Genomic DNA, 25,381 nt, shown 5'->3' on the forward strand with positions numbered 1-25,381 from the left:
AGAGGGGGAGCTGGGCGCACCGGGGACGGAGGCAGCCCAGCACCCCCACTCCGGCACCCGGATTAGGGCGGGAAACGGGGCAGGGACCCCGGGGACAAGGGGTGGCTTCGCCCTACACCACAGGGGACAAAGCGCCCTGCCCCAAACCTCCAGCATCCCTGCCTGAGCCCTGCTCTGGCCTCCCTGCCTCCTCCAAGCCCTTTTCTCCCCTGGAGCCCGCTGGTGCCAGGGACGGTGCCCAGCGCAGCCGCTGCGGGGCCGGGGGTGACACTGAACTGTCCCCTCCAGGGGACGGAGAAAACCTAGAGCGGGGTCTCCCACTCTACAACATGGTGGGAAGTCCGCTGAGCCCCCTGAAGATGCCACCAGGCTTTCATTTCCACGGCCATCGGCTGCGAGCTTGTCCTGGCTCTGCTTGGGAACGCCGGCCGGGTTGTGCTTTCCCTCGGGCTGGCGTTTCTCCATCGAGCAGAGATTTATTCCCCCTCTCAGAGTGACTCAGAGGTGCCTTGGCCAACTCTCGGCTCGGAAGGCCGGTTGCCGTCCGTCTTCGTTACAGGAAGGGAGAGCAGTTCATTAGCGCTGCGATATGGCAGCCACCCTGTCCCGGGCACGCAGCCGGGACGCCTGCGGAGCTGCTTGGCTTTGCCGGTTGGTTTTACCGCTCCAGACCCACCAATGAGGAAAGTGTCTTTAAAACCAGCGATATCTTTAAAAGAAATCCCCTTTTCCCATCCTTAGCCTGTCCACACCCCTAATATTTCCTCTGCCATTTTTAGGCAGTGCTTATGCAGTAATTACACACACAGAAGGGGCTTTGGGCACAGCTATGGGTCATGAGGACTTTAGGTGTGATGAGTTGTGCACAGTTCTCAGCCCTAATGCTGGAGCATGGCTGTTTGCAGATGTAGATCAGATTTCCTACACCAAATATCCTCCTTTCATTTTTTGCAACACCTCCCATCCCCTTCCCTTCCCTGAGTGTGAGCTGGAGCTCGAGGGCAGTTTGCAGCCAGGAGAAATGGCCTTTGCCAGCTTGCAGAGGTGGCGGATGCTTTCGAAACATGTCCCCGATGGGGCGTGTGCCTCTGACCCGGCCGGGATGCTGCTGCCTCGTCGGGGTTATCAGGGAATTGCTTGTCCGGGGGATGGTTTCTGGCTGATCTTGAGGGGGTGGAAGAGCACTTGTGCTTCCCAGAGGAGAGGGCAGCGTGTTTGTTTGTGCACAGGGCTTGTTCCCAGGAGAAATTTCCTCTTGGCACGAAAGGAAAATAAAAAGGGGTTTTCCCCCTTGATTTTGGAGGAAAATCCCTGCTTTCCTGGAAACTGGAGCCACCTTGGCAAAACAGCTGCTGTCTTCAGCCAAAAGAAATCCCCAAATTCTTTGATTTTTTTTTTCCCATATACACAAATCTTTTCTGCTTTCTCCCTTTAAGGCAAGTCTCTGACTGTGATCCTGCCTCGATAATGCCTTGACTCTGCTCAGACGGCTTCTGTGCAGGGAAGAAAAGAGCCGTGTTCCCAGCCACAAAACCTCCCCGCTCCCGAGGAAACACTGTCCCTTTGTCCCCGTCGCACAATCCAGCAAACCTTGCGCTGCTGAAAGAGGTTGAACTTTTAATATTCCTACTGAAAGCTCCTTTCTGCGGGAAGCCAACCGCCCACTGGGACAACAAACGGGCACATTGTGGGATCCTCGGGGCTGCTGGCCACCGCGGATGCAACACTTGCCGTCATGCTGCTCTGTTGCCGCTGCCAAAGTCGTTTCGCTTTCCTGAACCAAGCTCGGGGAGTTTTGTGTTTGTTTTTTTTTGACTCCTTGCAGCCCCAGTGCTGATGAATACACGCTGGAATTTGGCTTTCTGCAGGCGTGGTGTGTTCAGACTGCAAATATCCCGTAGCCGGGGGATACCGCTGTGAGCATCCCGCATCGCACTGGGACCGGGGTGTTCTCGCTGCTGGGACCCTGCTTGCACCGCAGCTCCTCAGCTGCCTCGTCCTCCTGAGGAAGGCTCAGCTTGCTGCCCCTTGCTTCATCCCGGTGCATCTTCACCCCTTCCCCGTCCCCTCGCTGGGTGCTGCGTTTCGGGAGGGTGTTAGGTGCTGGAGCAGCTCAAGCATGCGGCATGTGAGCGGTTTTTATTTTGCTCATCGCAGCCAGGCTGGGGTTGGGGCTTGGAGATGGAGGCTCAGGTTTGCTGGCAGCATCCCTGGCAGGGAGGTCCCCGAGGGCAGCCCAAGGCTGGTGGTGGTGGTGGGTGCCCCCCCACTGGGGCTGGGGACCCCAAGGCCCTTGTTTCCAGCCTTTCCCATGCCAGGGAGTTCCTCCCACTGGATGGCAGCATTAGAGCAAAGAAACGTCTCTGGGAGACCTTGTGGGAGAGGGGACATTCCTCCGGAGCGGCTTTTCTCTCCGGTTATCCAGCTCCAGGGAGGTTTGTGCTCGGGCCGAGGATGTGCGGGTTCAGTTCACTTGTGTTTGCACCGTTCCTGCCACTGATGCCTCGCTTGCTGCCCTGTTCGGTGCTTGGTGATCACTCCCAGCTCCCCAAAACGGGGTGCCATGTAACATCCTCTGCCTGCTCCTCTTCCCCCTGATGCTTGTGGGTGCAGGGGGACCTGCTGGGACAGGGGGGGCTGAGAGCCAGCTGGGACACTCTGGCCCATGACCAGGAGCAAAGCAGTCCCAGACTGGGCAAGGAGAAGAGATGTCAATCCTTATGGGACACCAAAATCATGGCTTCTTAGCAAGGTGCATCCCCTATCCCCCAAAGCCCTCCCTGCTCCAATTGCTGGGGTGCACAGAACCCAAGTCCAAGTCACAGACCCCAAAGGTTTTGGGGTTTCATTTTTGCATGAAAAAAAGCTTTAGGGACCATTGCTTGCCCAGTGGTTGCAGAGGGAGCTGCAAAACTCCTAGGGATTAGAAAACAAAGCTAATCTGGCCACTTTTCCTTCCACCCAATGGTTTTAATCCCAAGCATTTCAATCCACCTTTAGGATTTCTGGAGGTGGTGTTCGGCAGAGGGGCTTGGGCAGCACTGGGTGGGCAGGGAGGTCTGGTGCTGGGCTGCGTCCTCCTTGCAAATATAGTGCAGGGAAACTGCTCCTTTCCAAGACTGTTTGACGGTCAGGAGGTGCAAAGACGTCTCAGTTTACAGGCTCCTGGCCAGGCTGGCATCGCTGTTGGCAAGCGGGCATCCATAGATGGAAAGGGTCGAGCCGCAGAGCCCAGCCTCAGGTGTAGCACAGGATTTTCCCCAGTCCCTCCCATACTGAGCCAGTGACTCGTCCTGGGTTAAAATGCCGGCTCTGGGCCACTTTGGCCTTGGGAACGTGTTTCAGGGGTTAATCACCTGCAAAGCCTATGGCTGATTTTCCATCTGGATGCACCTGGTTTTGGCTCCCAGGTACTGCTGCCCCTTTTTCTGCTCAATTCAAAGGGCTTCTCCTTCCTCTTTGTCCCACAGGCAGGGCCCTGGTGCAGAATTAGCCCTTGGCTGAGCTTGGAAAACTCATGGCACGTCTGGAGGTAGGTGGTGGCACGGGGCTCCAGCCTCCTGAGTGGCTTTTGCAAAGTCCTGGGCATCCCCACTCTGAAGCATTGTGGTTCAGCGACCTGCTGGGGACACTGGGGACTGGGGGCCGGGGTGATGGTGCTGGGGGTCACGGTGGCTCGCCCTGGGGAGCGCGGGACAATGCTGGAGAGGGCCAGGGCAGCCAGTGGGGAGCTGGTTTTGCTACTTGATAAAAAAAAGGAGGAAACTGGAGATTTTCCAAGCTGGGCTGAGCAGGCTGGGAAGGAGAGGGCAGGGAAATCAGAGGGTCGGTCCTGGTCCTCGGCAGCACGGGCTGGGCACGCACATGAGCATGGGGGTCCTGCAGCCCTACGCCCAGTGCTGACCCCAGACCTTGCCCCATCTCTTCCATAGAACAAGAAGCATTTGCAGGTCAGTGCAATCCTTGGGGGCTGAGGGGTACTGGGGTGGCGAGAGCCCCCCAGTCACACTGGCAGGGCTGCAAGCCACGACCCCAAACCAAGCTTTAACCCAAGGAGCTCTGTAAGATTTGCTAATCTCGAAATATTGTTGGCATTCAGAACAGTGATTTACTGCATGTTTTGCCACAGCAAGTACTTTCCAAAAGGCCATGCTAAGTTTACACTGGAGCTGCCGGGATCAGATAACTGGTCGCTGGCTGCTCCCTCCGTCCCCCCCCCGCTCCTGGTTGCCGTGCCGGGGTGCAAAAGGACATCAGCTTCTCCTGTGCCCCTCAAGGAAGAGGTGACCACGGTCATGAGCAGCAGAAAAAAGGGACCACCAAGGGCGTTTTTCCTCGTCCAGGTGGTGGGGTGGGATGAGGGTTGTGGCCTGGCTTGCAGGAAGATGTGAACTCACGGAGAGCCCTGACACTTTGCTTTGCAAGTCACACTGCCAGGGACAGAAAATAACCAGCCCTGGTGCCCGGCCCGGCTGTGTCCACCTCCCCAGGGGCTTTGCAGGTTGTGAAATTAAATCAGCTTCTCACCTTCAGTGGCACCCAGGACTGGGTGAGAGCCCTGCACGTCGCTTCACATTCCTGCAGTGTTTTACCACCCCATGGGATCCTTGAGGGCTTTACAGGTGCCAGGCAGGAATGACACCTCCAGCCACCATCACCCGGTGGGATCCCAGGGCATTTCCAGCCTGAGGAAAGGGTGGGCTCCGTCATGGAGCAGGTGGTGGGGATGGTCTCTCCATCTGCCTCGCTGTTTGCTGGCGAAGTCCTCCTCCTTCCTAAGGGCCAGCACTTGGGAGGCACGAGAACCCCCCATCTCTCCACCTTGTCCCCAGATCCTTTGGGATCCCTGCCACCTCCTAACCCCCAGGAGATGGAAACAAGCCCATCACATGCGCTCGTGGCAAAAGCTACTGCCAGCCTTAGCCCTGGCCCTCACTGGCCCTTGGCCACAACAGGCTGGAGGTGGTGGCCTTCCCCTGCAAAAATACAAGACTGTCCTTCCTGCGTTGACATGCAGATGGACAAGGAGGAGGAGGATGGAGCGTCCTTTTCCATGGCTGTTCCCTTTGCAGGTTATTGGGTCAACAGATCAAAACCCATTTGCTCTCTGAAGCCCATGTCTTGGCCCAGCTGCTCTGGAGGTGCTTTGGGGTGATGCTTCCTCCAGGCTGTCACACTGTGCCTCACGGGGACAGCAGAGATAGGGCAGGGCAGGGAGAAGCAGCTGGGTGCCCTGACCATGGCAGCAGGCACCCTGCAGCGGGTCGAGCCCGTGCATCCAAAGCAAGGCTGGGTCAGATCTGGCTGTGGGGACACCAGGGACACTAAGGACCAGGCATAAAGGGAACAGCATCTTCCCAAAGCCTGGCACAGTATCTGGAGGGTTTCAGATGGACCCAGGGTGAGGACAGCCTGATTAAATGTCCCCATGATGCTCCCTGGTGGCAGCAGGGAAGGGTGCAGCTGGGCCACGGTTGGACAACGACAAACCAGTTTGTCTTCCCAGTTTACTGGGGCCTGGAGGGAGTCACTGGGATTTGGGGATGATCCAACCCCTCTCATAGCCCCTGCAATCCAGCAAACTCTCCAGGGAGGGAGGCACGGCAAGGATGCTCCCGAACGAAGGTGCCTGGGTTAGAGAGGGACAAGGTGCCTGGGTTAAAGAGTGACATGGGGTGGGTCTGGGACGTGCTGCCCCATTAAGGGAGCAGATCCCATTTGCTTCAGAGCATCCTGGGAAGGGACAGCCCTCTGCAAACCCCTCGGACATGGCAGGGTACAGGCAGCCCTTGCGGTGCCAGCCACCACCACGCCGGCCTTGGAGACCTCACTGGGATATCGGCTGCCCCATCTGAAACACAGCTTGCCCCAGTGCCACCAGGGCTGGGACAGGTCTGGCTGCAGGACATCGTGCTGGTCCCCATCTGCTGTGATGCTTTCAGCCAAACAAGCTGTTGGCTGCTCTGGCTGCGGTGGGGTGGAGCACGGCAGTGTCCTGCAAGGACTCTGCATGAGGTGGGGAGGAGGTTGGAGGGTGCAGATAGGAGGGGATGGGGAGAGCAGAGGGAAAGGAGGCAGGTGAGGGTGCCAGTGAAAGCATTTAAGGCAAGGAAAGGAGGACTGTGAGAAAATGAGGGAGGAGCTGGGAGGGGAAGTGGAGACACCAGCCCTCAGTGTTGATCCTGCAGGAGGGACTGGAGGCTGGAGAGGAGCAATGGCCTTGAGGACACCTAAGGTGGCCTCCTTGATGCACGTAAGGAGACCCAAGGGGATGCTGAAAGTCAAGTGAGACCAGAAGTGTGTACTTGGGGTGTAACCGGCCAACGGCGTGTGCACCCTGGCAGGACTTTCAGTGCCTTGAAGTCTTTACATCAGGGCTAGACACTGTCCTGGGGACCAGTGGTTGCTGGGTGAACTGGGACACTAGGTGCTGACTGGGACTGTGGGCATGGAGATGAGCGAAGTGGGGCTCTGGGTAGTGGTGTCTGCCCCTGTGCAGTAAAGAGCAAATACATGAGCTCCCTGCTGATACTAAATGATAAAGAAATTTGCCCTCAGTGCTGGTGGAGCCCAAGGCTGGGCTGTTTCCTCCCCATTCTTTTGCAGAGCCTCCCGACTCCCCGCTTGCTGGCCCAAGGGTTGCCACAGCTCGGCACCAGAAGCAGTCAGGTGTGTAGCTGCGTCCCCCGGGTGCAACCCCTGTGTATGTGTCCTGAATAAAATAGCAAAGGCGGCTTGCAACATTTTTGGGCTTTCTGAGCACCTGGCTTTTAATGCAGAAGGGAAAACCCAAGCTGCTGTTTGCAGCCTTTCCCTGCCGCAGAGTGGGACCAGGCAGTGCAGGTGGTGACAGAGCCTTATTGGCATCCCCAGCTGCTCTCCCCAGCCCTTGGTAGAGGTGACCCCCGGCAGGCTGAGGACAGCGGGGCTGGCACGGGCTCAGCCCCAGCGGGCTCTCTGTCTGCCTGTCCTAGGTAAGCTCCTGCTGGCAGCCCCAGAGGTAGGGCAGGATTGGTAAAAACACCCACCAAGGGCAGAGCAATGCCCCGGGTTTGGTATTGCTTCTGGGTGCTGGAGATGTGGGAGGTGGCTGATGCGGTGCCAAGGTGTGTGAGTGCTTCTGCCAGCCTGTCACATCCTGTCCTGGCTGGCCCCAGGTGCAGCTACCGATTCGGAGGGTGCTGCCCACCTCATGCCGTGGCTGTGATGTGCGGTGGCCCCATGGATAGTGCTGCGGGGACCACTTCAGCTAAGGGCAGCGGGTGATGCCACTCCATGATGGTTTTCTCCCTGCAGTGCTGTCCCCAGGCTGGAGGGGACACTGAGCTGGCACTGAGCTCCCTGGCTCAGCTCCCAGCGAGGCACTGGACAAAATCGGGGCATCTCTGCGTGGGTTTCTCTATTTCTCTCCCCCTGACAGCTCAGAGGAGAATTATCCCATCACAGCCCCAAAATAACACCCCAAAGGGGCCGTTGGTGCTGGGTGTTTGCATCCGTGAGTCCTGCCCGCATCCAGCAGCTCCTGATGCCAGTGGGCAGGTTGCAGGTCGAGGCACCCACTGTGCTGCTCTGCGAGCCGATGCCAGGGGACCTGGTGGTGAGTGAACCTGTTGCTCACCCTGACTGATCATAGAATCAGAGAATAATTTAGGTTGGAAAAGACCCTTAAGATCATCAAGTCCAATCATAAACCTAACACTGCCAAGTCCACCACTAAACCGTGTCCCTAAGCGCCATGTCTACACGTCTACCTCCAGCGATGGTGACTCAACCACTTCCCCGGGCAGCCTGTTCCAATGCTTGATAACCCTTTTGGAGAAGAAAGGGCTATTGATGATTCAGTGAATCAAACTGTGGTGATGCTGAGTGCTGGTGGTGTGAGCTGATGTGCACCCATGCAATGGGGATAACTCTGGAGCGTGTGGCTGGGCTGCATGAACCCCACTTCTGCGCCTGGCAAGGGGTGCCCAACAGGCCCTTGGAGACACCCTGAATCACACTGGCAATGCCTCTTTTTTGCCTGGCTGTGTTTTCTAGACCAGACAAGGACATTTTAAAGCAATACTTCCTTAAAACTCCTGCCCCAGGGCGGCACCACAACAGGCGCTACCCTGGGGGCTTTGAGAGAGGGGTCAAGCCTGTGTCCCAGCTCGGCCCTGGGACCCCCTGCCTGCAGTCATTGCTTCGGGGTGAAGTAAGTGTCCGCTTGTGTGCGACACACAAAATGGAAAGCTTGCCTGCATCCCAGCCCACCTGCCGCCTGCCCTGGCTGCTTGACTCAGCACGCTGCGAATATCATGGTGACACGGAGGCTGGAAATGCTGCTGGGAGCTGGGGAGATGTGATGTGGCAGGCAGGGCGCTAAGCCGCCCCGAGCCTCAGCCCTGCTGGCATTTGTGGTCGGCTGCTGTGTGTTTTCCATATGACCTCCCTGGTTTTCTGGAGGTCTGACTTAACCCCCCCGGAGAGGGGACAGGCAATGGCAGGAGCGGGGAAGCAGCTGAAAGGAGGGGACAGCCCCACACAGAAACCACCTCCAGCCACATCAGTAACTGGCAGCAATATCCTCCCCAAAAGGGGTTTGGGCACCTCCTTTCTGCTGAAGTCCAGGGGGTTTGGGCATTTTTCCGGCCATTTGCGGTGCCTGCCGTGGACTCACCGTCCACACAATGTGTGCAGGGCTGGATGTGGCTGTAGGGAGGTGGGGATGGCTCCTGCTCTCTCCCGTTGGGTAGCTTTGAATATATCCCACTGAGGGGTGGCAGTGGGGACCTTGTCAGTCCTGTGTGTCCCCTTCCCCACCCTGATACAGGCTATGGGTGACTGCTCCTTGTTGACACCCATGATACCATCCCTTGGAGCCTGGCTCTCTCCTCTGCCCCGGTGAAGCATATTGCTTGTGCCAAGGACCTCATGATGCCGTGCTCAGAACCAGTGGTGGCCCAGGTAACAGCGTGTGACATCCACCCTGCTGCTTTCACAGTCCTCCTGGAGTGCAAAGAGCCCACCGGGCTTTCCAGAGACGTTCATGGGGACAGGGGCAAGAGGGGACAAGCGCAGAGGATGTTACAGCTTCAAGGAGCCCTTCGTTTATTCTGGACTTTTAGCATCTCTGCTTTGCTTTACGATGTGCAAGTGGGAAGACCTCACCACCTCCTGCCTAATCCTGGAGCTCTGTTTTAGGGCTGGTCCTAATCTCTGAAAGCCTCCAGGATTTGCCCCAGCTGTCGGAGGCATCTTCTGTCTTCCCGCACCAACACATCAGCTGTTGTGTTGGGGAACGTTGCTGCCGAGGCTTTCCCCCGTCCCACCTGGCAGGTCCTCAATGCTGCGATTTCCTGAACTGGCAAATCTGGATGAATGGGTAGACCCGATGCTTTTGGGGTACAGCCAGATTTATCTCTTTGCAATGTGGTCCTGTCAATAAGGTCAGCTGAAAGATGACTATGATGCATCGTTGGTGGGTTTGAATAACAGTGGCATGAGGACAATCTGAGGAAGAAATGAGGCTTTCATTATTTAGACCTTATTTTACCTGGAAGATAAGTAAGGCAACCTATCAATGGTGCAGTGGGCTGGAAATGTGAGTCAAAACCAATTTATAAAAAATATCTGCTTCCTGTAGGGAAGAGATCTTTTCTCACTGGAAAACATGAATACCCAGTATTTCGGCTAAATCCTGAAATATTTGGAGTTTCAGGCAAAAAAATGTGTTGCTATTTAAATTATCACTAAAATTTTAATGTTCAAGCCTCCCAGTTGCCTGCAGGAACAGCCAGCCCAGCCCACTCGGTGTGCTCTTCGTTTTCATGCCGAGGTGGAGGAATCACACCGGTGGGCATTTCATTTTGTTTCTGATGCCAGACTCATTTTAGCTCCCTCACCCCAAAGTCGGGGGGCTGAGACACCCTGTTCCCGTCCTTGTTGGTGAAATGACGCCATGGGAGCAGTTTCTCCCTCCCCATCATGCATCCACAAGTGAAGCCATTGCAGTGGGTAACGAAACCTTCATCTCCCGAATCTGGTCCCTAAGGGAAACCCTTTGACTTTGGACTTGGGCAACGTGCCACGATGTCTTTGTCATCTACAGCAGACAGCGTAGTGTTTCCATGCTTGGGTTTGCTCAGCGTACGTTGGTCTTACTGGCAATGTGCGAATAAACAAGATGCCAATATACTACAGTAACGTGGCCCAGATAAGTCTGGATGATAAACCATGTTGATTCACTTGCTCTTAACCTATGAGTCATCCTGTGAGTCAACAGAGAAAACAGCACCTAAACGTCATCGAGCAGGTTGAAAAACTCAAGTTTTGTTCAAATCAAGAACTTCAAACGAAATAATTGCATTGATGTTCTTTTCCTGGGGACAGTGTTTAATTTTCAACTGCATTCACCCGAATTGAAATAGGAGAGAAATCTGAGTGCTCATTTCCTTATGAACTAGAGTTTTGGTATTGATTTTTTTTTCCCAGAGCTCTTTAAATTGCTTTTCTTAACACATAATCAGAAGAAACCCACTTTTTGCAAAGCATTTTTGGTTTAGATTAGACATCACGATTGCCTTTGGGAAAGACACATGGAAGACTTCTGAGCAGAGTTGATGGTTGTGGGAGTCTGGAGGTGGCCACCTGTGAGCTGATGGAAAAAGTCATAAAGGCATGGGCCATGTGAATGCTGAGGGGTCAAGGAGGTGCCAAGATCATCCAGGACAGGATGAAATCCCTGTGGGTCAAGGTATTGGGAAAACAGAGCTTCTCCAATCCTCCCCTCTAGGTGCCAGACCCACCATGGGGAATACCCAAAACATGGGAGCCAAAGGCAGCTGGAGATGGACAGTCTCCTCTAGTCTTACATCACTGCGCTGGGGAGCAGGGCTGTCTTCTTTTTTGCCAGAGCAGCTGCAGAAAATTTTCTGGTTTGTGACCCACTTGGCAAGTTTGAGCCACTCCAAGCTGCTCCGCGGAGCGGGAGGGACTGCCAATACCCATCCAAGGCCCGCAGGCAGCAAAAACGGCTGGGAGCCCCATGTCACCCTCTCCTGCCTCAGGGATCTCATCCCTCAGGCATCCCAAAGGTATTTTGGGGAAGGAGGAGCCTTTATTAGTCATAATTGCTCCTCACTTTATTGCTCCTCACTGGCGAAAGTAATCGAGGAACATCTGGGTTATCACATAGTTTTGGAGGAAACATGCCCTCCCTGAGATACTGATACCATCTCTTGGTGTCCTGGCTTCGTCCTGCTGCCAAACGCTGTTTATGAAATAACCAGGAGAGAAAAAATAATCCCTCCCTGGAGCAGGAGGGTCGTGCTGCCAGGCTGCAGCCTCCAGGCAGGATCAGAGCCCATGGGGGACCAGGTTTGCTCTCACGTTACCTGATCCCCATGTGACTTGCAAGGCTGGTGGCTGTGATGAGCTTTCTTCTCAGCTTACAGGAGGAGCAGGGCTAGCAGAAAGTGTGGGGTCTCTGTGCTCTTTCTGGAGATCGGCAGTTGCACGTCTCGCTGTCTGTCTGTGTAGAGCACCATGGGCAGGGGTCCTTGGGGCGATGCCTCCATGCAACCGTCAGTGCTTGCCTGTTGCTGTCTTGCAGCCAGGAGATGAGCCTGGTGTCTGGCCAAGCCCAGCACCTCTGTGACACCCTGATGGTCCAAAGAGTCAGCATTGCTGCCCTGGCCTCTTCTCCCCATCCCCTCTTCCCACCGGGTCCATGGCTCCTGCTCCAGCTGGGATGCATCCTTCAGAGCTCTGTGGCTTTTTTTTGGGATGTCACCATCCCTTTAAAGACCAGCCTGGCCAATGGATTTTGGTCTTTCTCCTCTCCCTCCCCTTCCTGGGTGACCACAGCTCCCCCCACCTGGAAAACCACCCCCTTGTTAGCAAAGCTCAGATCATCTGGCCCTGTCAGAGTGCATAGCTTCATGCTCTGGCTGTCTCAGAGATGCCTCTTGACCCTGATGTCCATCTTTGGAGGTGTTTCCTGGGGACCACAAAACCGTGAGCCTTTGGACCAACACCTAGGAGAGCTGGGCTTGCTTGGTTCCTCCATAGCAGCATCCCTGGAGACATGCAAGTAGCTGGGGAACAGGAGAAAACACTCTGTCAACCCGAATTTGAGGAAGGTTACGGAATTAGACCGTAGGTTATGGAGACTTTTTTGGTAGCATCTCATTGCATAGCATGGCAAGTGAGGGAAACAAGGACAGGCAGGAGGTGAGCGGGGTTACGTCCTGTAGGACTCACAGGGCTTTCCTGGGTCAGTGGGGGGGCTTTGGGGCGAATCTGAGTTTGGGGGCTAACAGAAGGGTGGTGGGTCACAAGTCCTGGGGTGACCAGACTCCATGGACAAGGTCCTGGTCATATGGGCAGGGCAGAGGCTGGAGAACATGGTGCTGGGCTGGCCAGTGATTAATCTTCTCCAGGAACGTGGGTCAGGGGTACAGGCAGCTGTGTTGGTCCAGATGATCCCAGGATGATCCCTTCCAACCTCAACAGTTCTGGGATTGAGGTGGAGGCTGGGGGAGGACATGGGGGGAGCAGGTGGGTTTGGGGGGTCGATGCAGGATTAACAGGGAGTATGGGGGTGGGGGGGTCTGGTGTTAATGCAGGGGCTGGGGGAAGGCATGTGGGGTGCAGGGTCAATGGGGAGGCTAAGGGGAGGACTTGGGGGGGCAGTGGGTGGCTGAGGAGGTGGCAGTGGGGGGGTTGAGAAGCCCTTAGCTAGAGGGGTGTTGGTGCTGGGGACAGGAGCCATGTCACCAAAGAAAGGTGACCTGGCCCTGGCCTGCCCAGTCCCGTGCGAGCCCGGGGCGGATGGCGGGGGGGCCGGGACCATGTGCTGCAGTCTCATAGGAGGGGGTAAGGGCGTACTGCTGAATGTGCAGGTCCCGGGTGGCTATTCCTGGCGGCCCCCGCCTGCGCAGGCAGATTGGTTTGCAGGGAGGTGACAAGTGCCAGCCGAAGTGTATAAAAATCTCCCAGCCCTTGTTCTGGCTCAGTGACCTGGTTCCCCCCTCCCAGCACAGCCGTCCCAGAGCAGAGACTGTCCGTCCAGAGTGGAGACGCCTGGTCCAGAGCAGGGACCCCAGCTTCGGAGTCGAGATCCTAGATCTGGAGGAGAGAGCTTTGGTCTGGAGCAGGGACCCCGAAACAGAGCGGACATCCCAGAGCAGAGACCCCAAAACATCCTCTTCCCCAGCCCCCAGGCTTTGCAGCAATGACCGGCAAAACCACACCTCCGGCCACAGATCCGGATCCGGTGGCTCGGAAGAAAGAGCCAGTGCCAACCCCAAAGGAAGAACCAGCACCAGCCCCAGCTGCTGAAGAGCCCCCGGCCCCTGAGCATCCCCCTGCCACAGAGCAGACCACAGCCCCCGCCAACGAGCCTGCTCCCGTCCCCATGGCAGAAGCGACTCCAGCCGCTGAAGAAGGTCCCTCGGCTCCCCCAGCTGAACCCCAAGCCCCAGCCCCTGAACCTAAGCCTGAGAAACCAAAGGCAGGTGAGGACGGGACCGGACATGAAGTGGGGAGGGGAGATATGCAAGGCTGGGAGGGGGCATGTGGGGGTGCCGGGCTGAAGGGATGGGGAGATGAGGTCATCGAGGATATTTTTGCAATGGGATAGGGCTGGGGGATTAGGAGGATGGGGGGGGCTGAAGACCAGCATGGAGTTTGGGTGATTGCCCTCCAACAGCCATGGTACTCGAGAGCCTGTCCTCACCACTGGGTTTGTTACAGAGCCGCCCAGCTCCCCCTTGTCCTTGGCTGTGGAAGAAGTGAGCGAAAACTCAGTTACGCTGACCTGGAAAGCCCCGGAGCAGACTGGCCGGTCGGGCCTGGATGGATACGTGGTGGAGATCTGCAAAGATGGAAGTAGGCTTGGGCTTTCCTGCCTCATAAGCATGGAGAGATGGTGTGTTGCTGCAGAGGTGGGGATGGAGCTAGGCAGAACCTGGCAGCGCATTTCCCTGGGCACCATTTCCCTTTCTTTGCCCAAATGGGTTCATTTTAAATGGTAATTTTTTTTCCATGGAGGAGAGGGGCTTCCCACTGGCTTCAGATAGTAGTGATGTCTTTAGCAGGGGGCTGGACTGGGTTTAAAGTCGCTGCCATGTCCAGCTAGAGAGTGGAGGAGAGACCAGCATACCCACTGAGGATGGTCTCTGATGAACTCCAGCTCTGCAGAGACCTGTGGCTGGGATGGTGATGCAAGACCTCAGGAGAAAGAAGCTGCAATTCTCCCATGTTTGCCCAAAATGAACTGCAGAAGGAATGGGGATAAGGTGGGAGGATGAGGGAGGAAAGGATCCTGGGTAGCACAAGAGGGGCTGGTATGCATCAGCAGGCAAGCCTTGCCCCAGCAAGATGGGGCTCGACATGCCTGGAAGGAGGATGGCCATGGTGGATAGAGGTGGGCTGGTGGGTGGCAACAATTATCTGTGGTTCTCTGGTTGCATTGCTGGTTGGTGGAATGGGGTAGGTGGATAAGACTTGTGTTTTGGGCACTCTCTTGAAGCCCTGCTTGACTTTGGGGTGAGAGTGAATGACCTGTGTGGCTGGGGGGATCTGCAACGGGAGGCTGGGGTTGGTGGGCTGGGTGCTGCATGAGACTGGAGTGGTTTGGGAGACCCAGGTGGTTCGTGGGCCTTGGGGAACTTGATCTATGACCCTTGGCTGTTTAGCTTGTGGCAGGCACGATCAACACATGCTTTGCTGTGGGCGGCTTTCATCATTGGGCTGGGGACTGGGGAGGTAACCAAGGCTGGATGGGATGCATGAGGAGGCCTTTGTGTGGGACAAGGAAAGATGCAGCCATTCCTGGAGGGTGCTGGCTGACAGCCACCCAAAGGTCACAGTTTTGGATGCTCTCCTAGCTTGCTTTGTGCTTGGCTGGGTGACAGGAGAGCGCTAGTGATAACCACATGGGCTCCATGACTGCTGTATTTGGGCTGGTGCAAGACCCTGGTTGGCTAAAATATGGTGAGATTTGAGTGAGGGCTGGTTTGAATAATGCCAGCGGTGAAGGGAAAGAGGAGCTGGTGGGATTTGGCTGGTCTGACAGCATTGACATGAAAACCTTGTTTTGAAGGTGCACATGGTGGCTTAGCAAACCCTGGCACATGTAGGTTGCTCTACCTGCCTGCCTGGGACACCCAGTCCTTTGGTGACCGGGACAGTCTGTTTTCTAACGGAGAAACCTCTTAAGAGGTTCGGTACATTGCAAAGCTGTGTTAGCTGGCTGGTGTGGGAGGGATTCTACATCTTGGCTGTGGGGTGAGTTCAAGATGCCCCTTCCAAGCAGGAAGAACAGTTGGAGAGGTCTAGTTGGCTGGTGGCAGGTGATGAGCAGACCTTGCCCGATGTGGAGGATGCACTGGGGAACATGGTGAGCCCCAACAAGTTATCCTGGGGCAGTAAGAGGAGCAGACTGTCTGGCAGAGTGGTCAAAGGATCTTAACTACTTCCAGAAATGCACCTGGAAGGTCAGCAGTGACCATGTTTACTGGTCTAATGCCTTTTCTTACTTGCAAATAGCCTCCTGCTCAACAGTTGAGCTTCTGCCAGCATTTCGTATCCCACGCTCCTTGGCAGAGTGGGGTACGAAGATACCCCTCTAAGATACCTTTTTCTGCTGGTGGCCCAAATCATTTAGCCTTTGCAAGGAAGGGGTTCTTTGCCTCTGGGTTTCATCCCTGGTGGCTTGATCCTGCTGTTTGGGGTGTGTGTCTGTCTGTCCATTGCACACCTGAAGCGCTCTGCTGGGTTCATTGTAGGTACAGACTGGACAGCTGCGAACAAGGAGCCTTTTCTTTCCACCCGGTACACAATCCAGGACCTCGGCTCTGGTGACAAGATCCATGTACGGGTGAAGGCTGTCAGCGCCAGTGGTGCCAGTGTCCCAGCTACTTTGGAGCAGCCAGTCCTTATCAGAGAGATCCTCCGTAAGTACTGCTCCTGTGTGCATAATTCCCGTGTGCTTTGTCAGCGGTACGAGGGAATCACAGTCCATCCCTGCAGCCTGAGCAGCCTCTGCCCTCTCACACGTTGCAATCCAGCCTTTGACTGAGAAGTTATTCTCAATAACTGTGTCCAATTCCCTTGCGGTGGGATGGAGTAGCTTTCCGACCTCAAGACGCTGATCTTGCAGATGGTGAAGCTTTGGGGGTGAAGGACTCAAAATGCAGAGTCACATTTTCCCATTTCATTTCAAGAGCTCAGAAACAGTCTCACTTTGAGCACATCTCCTCTCCTTGGCCATGCTTACATCTCCAATATGCCATCACATACACATCAGACAGCTTTGTTTATTTAGCTAAGGAAAGTCAAGAGCTGGTAGCCTGGAGCATGGGAACTTTAATCATGCTCAACTCGCTAATGAATGACTTGTTCCCATGCTTAGCAAGACTCGAATTCCTCCTGGGGTGCTGCGAATGTGCTGAGGCTGATGTATGATTGCAAGGCTGGTTTTCACTTATCAAACAGCAAATATAGACTTATTTTTCCTTTACAAGGAATTATTAATGTGCAAGTTTTCCTATTACTCAAAGAACACATTGGATTTTTCAGCTACTTAAAAATAGTAATAATAATAACAAAAGTTATTCCAGGAACCATCAGCTTTTCATAGGAAAAGGCTTGGAGAAGGCTGTCAGCATCTGGAAAGGGTCCTGCAGGGTCCGTCCTCTCAGTCTGCTCAGAGGAGGTGAACGTGGCTTAGTGGTTGGTGTCTGCTGTCAAGTTCACCTCCCGATCTCAAAGGCATCCCACCATACCTTGTAGGGCTGGGGGAACTGAGGCATGGGGGACTGGCATGAGATGCCAAATGCACAGCTCGTGTTTCCCATTCTAGACCCGTGCTGCACCCACCAGTTCAACCCCCCTGTCCCTGCTGCCTGAGCTTTGTCCCAGCCACGTATACCAGCTGAGAGGTATAAAACCCAAAGAGCTGAAAGACCCATGCACAACTTGCTCTTGCTCCACGCTAGTGTGTTTTTTTTCTTCTCTCTTTACTTTTTGCTAACTGAAACTCTTCATCAGCAAACAGCACTTGCCTACCTTTGCATTTCATTTGAAATACAGCCCTGTGCACACTGCTTGGCTTTGCTGAGGAACAAATTAGCCCTCAGTGTCCCTCTGCTCCCCATGTCCACTCCACTGGTGTGTGTCAGGTGCACGAGTCTGCTCCTCTCTGCCCCATCTGTTACCTTCTGGTCTTCACATTTTATTCGGGAACTGCATTTTGTACCTCTCACCAGTTCATTTATAGCATCACAAGGGATTTTAAATAGCAACAATACAGATGGCAGAGAGTTTAAAAACAGGTGGGACGAGTGGGTTTGGGAAGTGGAGAGAGATGAGGAGAAACGAGAAACGGTGTGGGAGTCGCATTCTACAGGGAGCTGGGGCAGGAAAAATGCCTTCCCACCCGTGGCAGCATGTCACCTGGGCCACCGGCTTCGGCCAGCCCTCTGCGGCTGAGCAAGGCACGCGTGAGCTGGGGAAAACACCCATGAATTAACATTCCTCCATCGAGGTCAGGTTTCTCTGTCCCGCTGAGACTGATGAGCCCAAGTGGCAGCATCGACGCATGGATCCCTGAAGCGAATAGCAGCATGAGCAGAGGAGAGACCGTCTCAGCTGTCGGTGGGGCCATCTGGGACTGCTGGGCATCTCCCTGCCCTCCCCAGCCCACTGCCGGTGTTTCACACTCACAGCTGTTTAGCCATCTCTCAGTCCCGGTTTAATTCTGGCCGTGCCCCCTCCCCAGAGCTAAGCTGCAGCACATTTAATCCGGGCAGAGACACAGCTCTTTTGAGGGGCTCACGTAAACCCAATGCCTCTCCACAAGGATCACCCAGTGGCACTGAGCCGGTAGGGTTACACGGCTGCTATTTTCACCCCGGGAAGGAGACACACACTCCATCAGCATTCTCCAGTGGGTTTTTTGCTTATCTTTGTTATGTTCCCTTGGGGACGTTAGCCTTCGTTTTCAGCCTGGGGCTTTCACAGCTCTGCTGTGAGTAACCATGCACCACCTTGGTCTCTCGATGGCCTTGAGCGCATAGTGAAAGTGGAGATCTGGCGAGCCTTGTCCTTGCTGGAAGTTGGGTTGTGTGCCTCTGGAAGTCTGCTTTCTGAGCTGGGGGAGAAATATTTCCTAACTGGGAGATGCTGTCCTCTGCCTTGCTACCATGTAGTCTGTGCTGTGGCTCTTCTGGTTAAGCCCATGTTGGTCTCCATGGAGATAATGGGTATAATGAAGTATAATGAAGTATAATGGGGTATAATGAAGAGGGTGACTGGGTATAATGAAGAGGGTGAATGGTCCATCGGGGTGGTGCCGTTGGGTTGGTGACCTGGTATCTCAAGGATGGGTATAATTTTGGGGTGCAGGCAATGGGATAGGATGGTATGGCCCTGCAGGGAAGCAAGCACTGTCCAGAAGATGAGAGGGAAGAGGTGGCCATATTTCTGGGTGGGATTTCTTGATGGCCAAGCAGGGGGATGCGTGGGGTGGGTCAGCCAGTTGGGGGTTGTGATTTCCTTGGCCCCACTGTATGAATTTCTGGTCCGCAGAGCTCCCGAGGATCCGTATGCCCCGTCACCTGCGGCAGACTTATGTCAGGCGTGTTGGGGATGCCCTGAACATGATGATCCCTTTCCAGGTAGGTGGACAATTTGGGATTTAATCCCCCAGGCTTTTTCACTGCAGGTTAGTTTCTGCAGTGACTTTTCTAGCCACTGTGACATGCCTGGGGCCAAGGGTGGGACATGGGGTGGGAACCTCTCTCCTGTTCCTGCCTAGCTCCCATTTTTCTCCTGCTATGTCTTTAGTGATGGTGTTGGCAATGGGACAACCCCAAACACACTAGGGCATGGGCTAACTATTGCTGCTGTCTCAGCCCACAAGCCCTGTTCAGCTCATGCTCGTGGCCGAGCCTGGCAGGGATCTGGCCACATACCACAGGACCCCACAGCACAACAGTGGGGGTCCCCTTGGGGAGAGCAGCTGCCTTTGGAGCAGGGTAGCCCCAAGGCTGTGTGATGAGGAGAGCAATGCTGACACTGATGGGCCAAGCTGAAGGTCCTCTCCTCAACTGAGCTATCGCATGCTGTCTGGGGCATCACCAAAGCATCTCCACCACAGCATCTGGGATGGAGAAAACCAGCCCTGAAACACGCTGGCCAAGCAGAGGGAAGCAAGAGGCAGAAAGCTGCCCCTGAGATGAGGGACTTGTCCATGCCATGTCTCGTAGGCGGTTGGGAGCCTGCGCTGGCCATACTCAGGCATGAATTGGCCCTGGATGCTGAATTCAAGCCCCTGCTGCTCGGCTTGAACCTGGGCTCAGTGCCTGGGCAACAGGAGCACAGTTCTGCCTGCAATGCCCTAGGCAAGTAAAGCTGGGCTTGCTCCATGAGGACTTTGGGGGACCAGCACATTCCAGCATCATCCCTGGAGCCTGATGGCTTCCCATCAGTGGGGCTGCCAGGGATCGGCTGTAGTTTCTTCCCCAGGGACTGCTGGATGGGAGAGGCCATATCCAGGCCACTGCTGCCTGCACAAAGCGGGGCGGCTCTGCCCACCCGTCCTTCCCAGCAGGACCTGTTGGGACCGTGCACTCAAGTGGCTCCTAACCTGCCTGTGCGGGTTGCTCCAGGGAAAGCCGCAGCCCGAGGTGATCTGGACCAAGGGTGACCAGCCCCTGGACATCAGCCGCATCAAGATCTGCAACACAGAGAAGGACACCATCTTCTACATCCGCGAGGCGCAGCGCAGCGATTCGGGCAAGTACGAGCTCACTGTGCGCATAAATGGAGTGGAGGACAAGGCTACCCTGGACATCCGAGTGATTGGTAAGGCTGGGGATGGGACCCTGCAGGGTCGCTCTGGGGCTCATTTCTACCCCTTGCTTGGGGGTAGCTCTTGTTCTGGGTGGGATGGGACAGGGCCAGCAACAAGGCAAGGGACCCTGGGGTTCCTCTTCCAGTGAGGTCATCTCCAGGATCATGGAAGTGAACCCCTCTGGTTGGGGATGCAGGGTTTCTGCCAGCCCATGCCCATCGCAGCTTCTCATTCCTTGTGTGCTGCAACAGGATGAGAAGAGATTAAAAGCAAGGTGCAAGGGACGGTCAAGGCACAGAATGTGGGGGGAGCAAACTAGGATGCCACCCTGTGAGGGTTTGCATTTGCAGAGCCACCGGGCCCCCCGCAGAACCTGAAGCTGGTGGATGTGTGGGGCTTTAACGTGGCCCTGGAGTGGACTCCCCCAATGGACAATGGGAACTCTGAGATCAAGGGCTATATGGTGCAGAAGTCAGACAAGAAGAGTGGGGTGAGTCTGGGCACTCCTGGGCCCCTGTGCCCTGCTGCTGGGGATGCCCTGATGGGAGAGGGGAGCTGCACACCCCTGTCTCCCCCCATGCCTTCTCCATCCTTTGGACAGCCTGCTTTTCCTCAGCACTCTTTTTTTTCCTTCCAGAAATGGTTCACGGCGCTGGAGCGCTGCACCTGCACCAGCTGCACCATCTCTGACCTCATCATTGGCAATACCTACTCCTTCCGGGTGTTCGCGGAAAACGCCTGCGGGCTGAGCGAGAAAGCAGCCGTCACCTCTGGGGTGGCCCACATCAAGAAGACAAGTGGGGACAAGGCCCTGGCTAATGGGTTTTGGGTGGTTGGGCAAGAGGGGTCCTGTCCCCGTTGGGGCTAGTAGGGCTTCCTCAGTGTTGTGGTGCTGCTGCTGGGCTGGTCCCCAGGACGAGCCCTGCAGGAGTGAGGCTGTGCATCCCCAAGGCAGAGGTCCAGAGGTCCCCTGCCCTCCTTCTATACCTCCTTTCTCCTTTGAGGAAGACTTGTGCCATGGTCAGCCCCCTGGGAGCAATCAAGGCGTGGACATCCCTGGGGTGGGATTGAAGCAGGAGCTGGGAGGGGTGAGGAACAGCCCTGGCTTTGGCCCTGCAGCTCAGGGCCAGCAGAAGAGACCCCTGCAGTGGTCCATCTCAGGGCCAAATCTCCAAACCAGCATCGCTCAGCACTGCTCTCCCTCCATCTATTTCCATCCTTCTCCCTGGTAGCACACAGTGAGTTGGGGTCTCTGCCAGCTGCAGAGCTTACCTCCAGCTCCTATTTCTGTGCACTGAATTTTGGGGATGGAGTAGGAGATCCAGAGAGGTGCCTGGCCTGGATCTGACCTGCTGCACATAGCATGCATTGCGGTGTTGCTTTGCTGACTGGCATCTCCCCTGTCCCCTGCAGGGACTGGGCACTAACATGGCATGTTTGGATGACAAGGGATTTATAGACAGGGCTGGTCTGAGCTGAAGGCCAGGTCCTCAGGTCAGGCTAGATGCTGACTGGCCTGCTATGTGAGGGAGCAGAAGTATTTTGGGATACCTTGGGCTGAATCCCTGTGACCATGTGCTGGTCAGCCCAGGAGCCTGAGCTCTGCCTCAACCTAGAATTAATTATTTTCTTAGAAACTGCTTACCAGGCAAAGAAGATCCCCCAACGGGACATGATGGAGCCTCCAAAGTTCACCCAGCCCCTGACAGACCGAACCACCACACGGGGCTACAGCACACATCTCTTCTGCTGCGTCCGGGGCTTCCCGCAGGTCAGTGGTTCCTCCATGGACAATATCGCCTCAGCGTGTGGGCAGCCACCAGTGGGGTTTTTGCAAAGTAGCTGGAGGTGTTGGGAGGTGGTTGGTCATGTTGGGTTAGGGTTGGATGAGGTTAGGGGGCTGCAGCTGCCCTCTGAGTCAAACTGGGGCAAGTTTGGGGTGTCTCTGCATGGAGATGGGAGACATTTCTTAATTCGAGCCACGTCCTGTTTCCTTCTGCACCGGGGGAGGAAGTGTGGAACAGTGGTTAGGGCTCAAGAATGGGAGATTTAGCTCTTCAGACTACTTCTGACTGTGAATCCCACCATGGCCACCAGCTTCAGGCAGGGCCAAGGCAAAGGCAGAGGGAGGTGGCTGCATTTTGGGGCCAGTTAGATTTCTCATGTCTCTCCATGCTTTAAACAATTAAATAAATCCTGCTGCCTGCCAGCCCAAAATCATCTGGATGAAAAATCAGATGGAGATACGGGAAGACCCCAAATACATAGCGATGACAGAGCAGGGCGTCTGCTCCCTGGAAATTCGCAAGCCCAGCCCTTTCGATGGGGGCATCTACACCTGCAAAGCTGTGAACCCCTTGGGGGAAGCCTCAGTAGACTGCAAGCTTGATGTGAAAGGTAAGATTGGCTGAGGAGATAGACGAGCAGGTCTCCTTGCCTGCCTTTTCCTGTCCCACTTTCACAGTGGTGTGGTTTGTCCCTGTTTTGTGTTGATCCTGGCGATGGGGGGGCCTAAGGACACTGGGCAGCCCTGTGGAGCTGGAGCTTCAAGCTTCTTGGGTTTATGGTCTTGAAGCATCTTGAAATCACCTTCCCTCATTCATGGCCAAAAATGGGGAAGAAACCAGAAACTGCAGAGCCAAAGGACCAGCGGTGCTGGTGGAGGCTGGGACAATCGCTTGCTTCTCACTACATCTACCAGCACTTGTGTCCCAAGCCATCCACAAGCCATGCGTGTGGGGGCTGTGCTGAACCCCCTCCACTTGCACCTGGGTTGTTCTGATTTATGTCTCGGGAAACTGCCCAGACTTTCCAGCTCACATTTCCCTGCCTCAGCAGAGCACCCAGCCCTTGCATGGAGGTGCCCCGCTTTGCTCCCCGCAGACGCCTGCCCTGCGTCCTGCAGACCCACCTCGGCATGCAGGAGGATGCATGCCCACACGCTATGCGCATGTTCCTCAAGTGGCGGTGTGTCCTTAGACACATGTCGTTTTTATTATTTCTCCTCCCATGGCTTCCCAGCACACACTTGCCCCGAGACACGCTCTGCCCTACTTCCCACGCAGACAGGGCTCCAATCCAGCAGGTGCCCGGTACCCTCGGTCCCTGCTGAAGCTACAGGGCTGCCAGCGTGGCATGGGGTTGGTGCTTGGCTCTGCGGCAGCTGGTGCCAGGGCTTCCAGGCGGTGCAGCGAGCACTGACCCAGCTGGCCCCGGCCACGCTGCCCTGCAGGCAGGGCTGTCAGTGCAGCCATGCAGGCAGCACAGTGAAGTCGTTCAGGAGGATGAGCTTGTCGTTGTGCTGGGGACACAAAGCACCTGGGAGTCACCCAGGCTGGGATATTGGGGGCAAGCTGGCCAGGAGCAGGCAGTGATGCATGATTGCTCGGAGCACGTGTGCTCAGAGATGGTGTGCGTAGGTGCACGTTGGTGTGCGCACGTGAGCAGGTTGGTTATGCCCTGGCTCACTTTTGGAAGTCAAAAGGGAAGTAAAGACGAGAGGGGTTCAAGGGGTTTATATCTCCCATGGTCTCCTGCAGTGCCCCAGTGAAGACAGATCAGAAGGCAAGACAAAGAGCAAGGTAGGTCTGGGTTGGGGCTGCAGGTTGGAGGGAGGGTGCATCACTTCATCGGGGGTGGAGTGCGTTGAGTGTCCTGGATGAGCCCGTGTCACCTGCTGATGGAGCCCCAGCTTGGGTCTTACTCATCCCATGGCTGGAGATACACTGGTGGGGTGGGATGCTGCAGAGCCTGTGAGAAGCCTGCCCCTTTGCAAGGCGGAGGGAGGGCTGTAAATATGGCCAGGAGGACAAAGATGCATGTGGAGGCTGGTGTGCCTGGCAGATGCATGGGCAGCACGGCAGGCAGAGCCCCAATTTGCAGGCAGGGCTCAGAGACCTGGGGCACCAGGGGCTGGATGCACATGAGAGGCAGGTACTGGGGCTGGGGGCAGGTATAAAGGGGTGTGAAATGAGGCTGTGGGGTGGAAGAGCAGAGTTAAAGGGTTGCACCTGAATTTTGTGGGGCAGGAGAGGGTGGAAGAGCTGGGCTGGGTTTGTCTTGCATTAAAGCCATGGCTGGGACGTGGTTTCCCAACTCATCCCTGACCACTGGTCTCTTGGCAGTGGTGCCCTCACAGGACTCAGATCTCATTCCTTTACCCCAGGTGGATGCTGCAGCTGCTGTGCGGTAGCATGGCACATGGTGATGCTCCTGGCCATGGCCTCTGCTGCCTGCTGGCCTGCCCGCTCCCTGGCAGTGCTCTGGGGGGGCCTGCACCTCAGCCTGCCATGGCATGGACCTCTCTGAATGTGTCCTTAGCTGTGACAATAAAACAAGCCCATTTGAGGGGCTTTGGTCCTAATAAAAAACCCCAAACCACTCTGTCCTGCTTGTTGTGGGGTTGCCTTGGGTGGGAGGAGGTAGAGGGGAGAGAAAGCTGCCAAGGATGCTACGGGTTCATATAGCATCCCACTGAACCATGGGTGGAGGATATGGTTTTTGAGCTTGGACAGAAAGGACCAGCTTTATAAAACACATATGAAGATGACTAAACCAGATGCAACCCAACAAGGAGGAAGAGGAGGATGGGGAAAAGTTTCCTTCTGGAGCTGGAGAATGATTCTGGCTGGGGGGAAAAAAATAACGACATCAAAACTGTGGCATGCTGATGCTTCTTCATCGAAGCACAATTTCTTTATCCACGCCAGTGATGCAATGATCCAGCCATTGCATCCAGGCGCTGCCACCAGCTTCCCCTCCCCACGGCATGAGACGGCGGGGGCAGGACAGGGCGATGCATTATCCGGAGGAGGAGGAATCAGCCCCGTTAGCTACTGATAGCTCACATGCAGAAAGATGACTTGTTACTTACAGCTCTGAGACAGCTCGGGTCAGATGCTCTTTATTAACAGAGAGCCCAGACAGATCCATCAAGTTGACTAAGCGCATCGTTAAGCAGGGGTCAGCAGTGCGGTGTACCTCCTCCGCCAGCACAACCTCCCTCTTGGGCTGACGAGTCTGGCACATGGCTGAGGGCAGGAGCTCTCCCAGCCGCGTGCCAGCTCGGTCATGGGGCCAGACCCAGATCCTGCCCTGAGAAAGGCATAGCCCAGAAGGCCCTGGCACTGCAAATGTGGGTGCAAAGCCAGCCTGGGCATCTGCAGATCTGAGCCCAGCCCGCCCTTGGTGCCACTGGAGAGCAAAGCCAGGGAATGCTTATGGCTAAAATAGCTGACCTCTCTCTGCAGCATCTCTCCTGCAGCCCCTCTGCTTTGTCCCCATCTGCCCCCCGTCACCTACTCTCCATGCCCAAGCTGAAGTCCATGGGGGTATTGCTGTTCCCAGGGGCTCAGCACTGTCCACACCAGACATTGTTTCCACCATCAGAGGGCATTGTCGGATTAATTTTTATCCCAGCTGATGGTCAGGCTAGTTACTGAGGTGGTTGGGGTTAGCGATGATGCCACCAAGGTGGAGGTTGCAGTCCAGCTAGCAGGTCTTCCCCTGGCATGCTCACCCCTGGCCTTGGACACTGAT

At 55.6% G+C, this 25,381-nt stretch overlaps 1 protein-coding gene across 1 annotated transcript in view; it reads left to right on the forward strand.

Moving 5' to 3' along the window:
• Positions 1 to 24,138, forward strand: part of MYBPH (myosin binding protein H) — a 31,569-nt gene extending 7,431 nt beyond the window's left edge. Inside the window, exons 2-14 of the mRNA XM_072844893.1 lie at positions 1,437 to 2,128; positions 3,471 to 3,532; positions 13,021 to 13,499; positions 13,738 to 13,872; positions 15,774 to 15,941; positions 18,577 to 18,665; positions 19,659 to 19,854; positions 20,194 to 20,333; positions 20,481 to 20,640; positions 21,478 to 21,614; positions 22,054 to 22,240; positions 23,383 to 23,424; positions 24,009 to 24,138. Of these exons, the coding sequence (XP_072700994.1) occupies positions 13,217 to 13,499; positions 13,738 to 13,872; positions 15,774 to 15,941; positions 18,577 to 18,665; positions 19,659 to 19,854; positions 20,194 to 20,333; positions 20,481 to 20,640; positions 21,478 to 21,614; positions 22,054 to 22,240; positions 23,383 to 23,393 (1,506 nt within the window). The 5' untranslated portion in view covers positions 1,437 to 2,128; positions 3,471 to 3,532; positions 13,021 to 13,216 and the 3' untranslated portion in view covers positions 23,394 to 23,424; positions 24,009 to 24,138. The remainder of the gene's footprint in view (positions 1 to 1,436; positions 2,129 to 3,470; positions 3,533 to 13,020; positions 13,500 to 13,737; positions 13,873 to 15,773; positions 15,942 to 18,576; positions 18,666 to 19,658; positions 19,855 to 20,193; positions 20,334 to 20,480; positions 20,641 to 21,477; positions 21,615 to 22,053; positions 22,241 to 23,382; positions 23,425 to 24,008) is intronic.
• Positions 24,139 to 25,381: the final 1,243 nt, after the last annotated feature.

The sequence above is a fragment of the Ciconia boyciana genome, chromosome 23 (genome assembly GCF_034638445.1).
Source record: "Ciconia boyciana chromosome 23, ASM3463844v1, whole genome shotgun sequence".
NCBI classification, from domain to species: Eukaryota; Metazoa; Chordata; class Aves; order Ciconiiformes; family Ciconiidae; genus Ciconia; species Ciconia boyciana.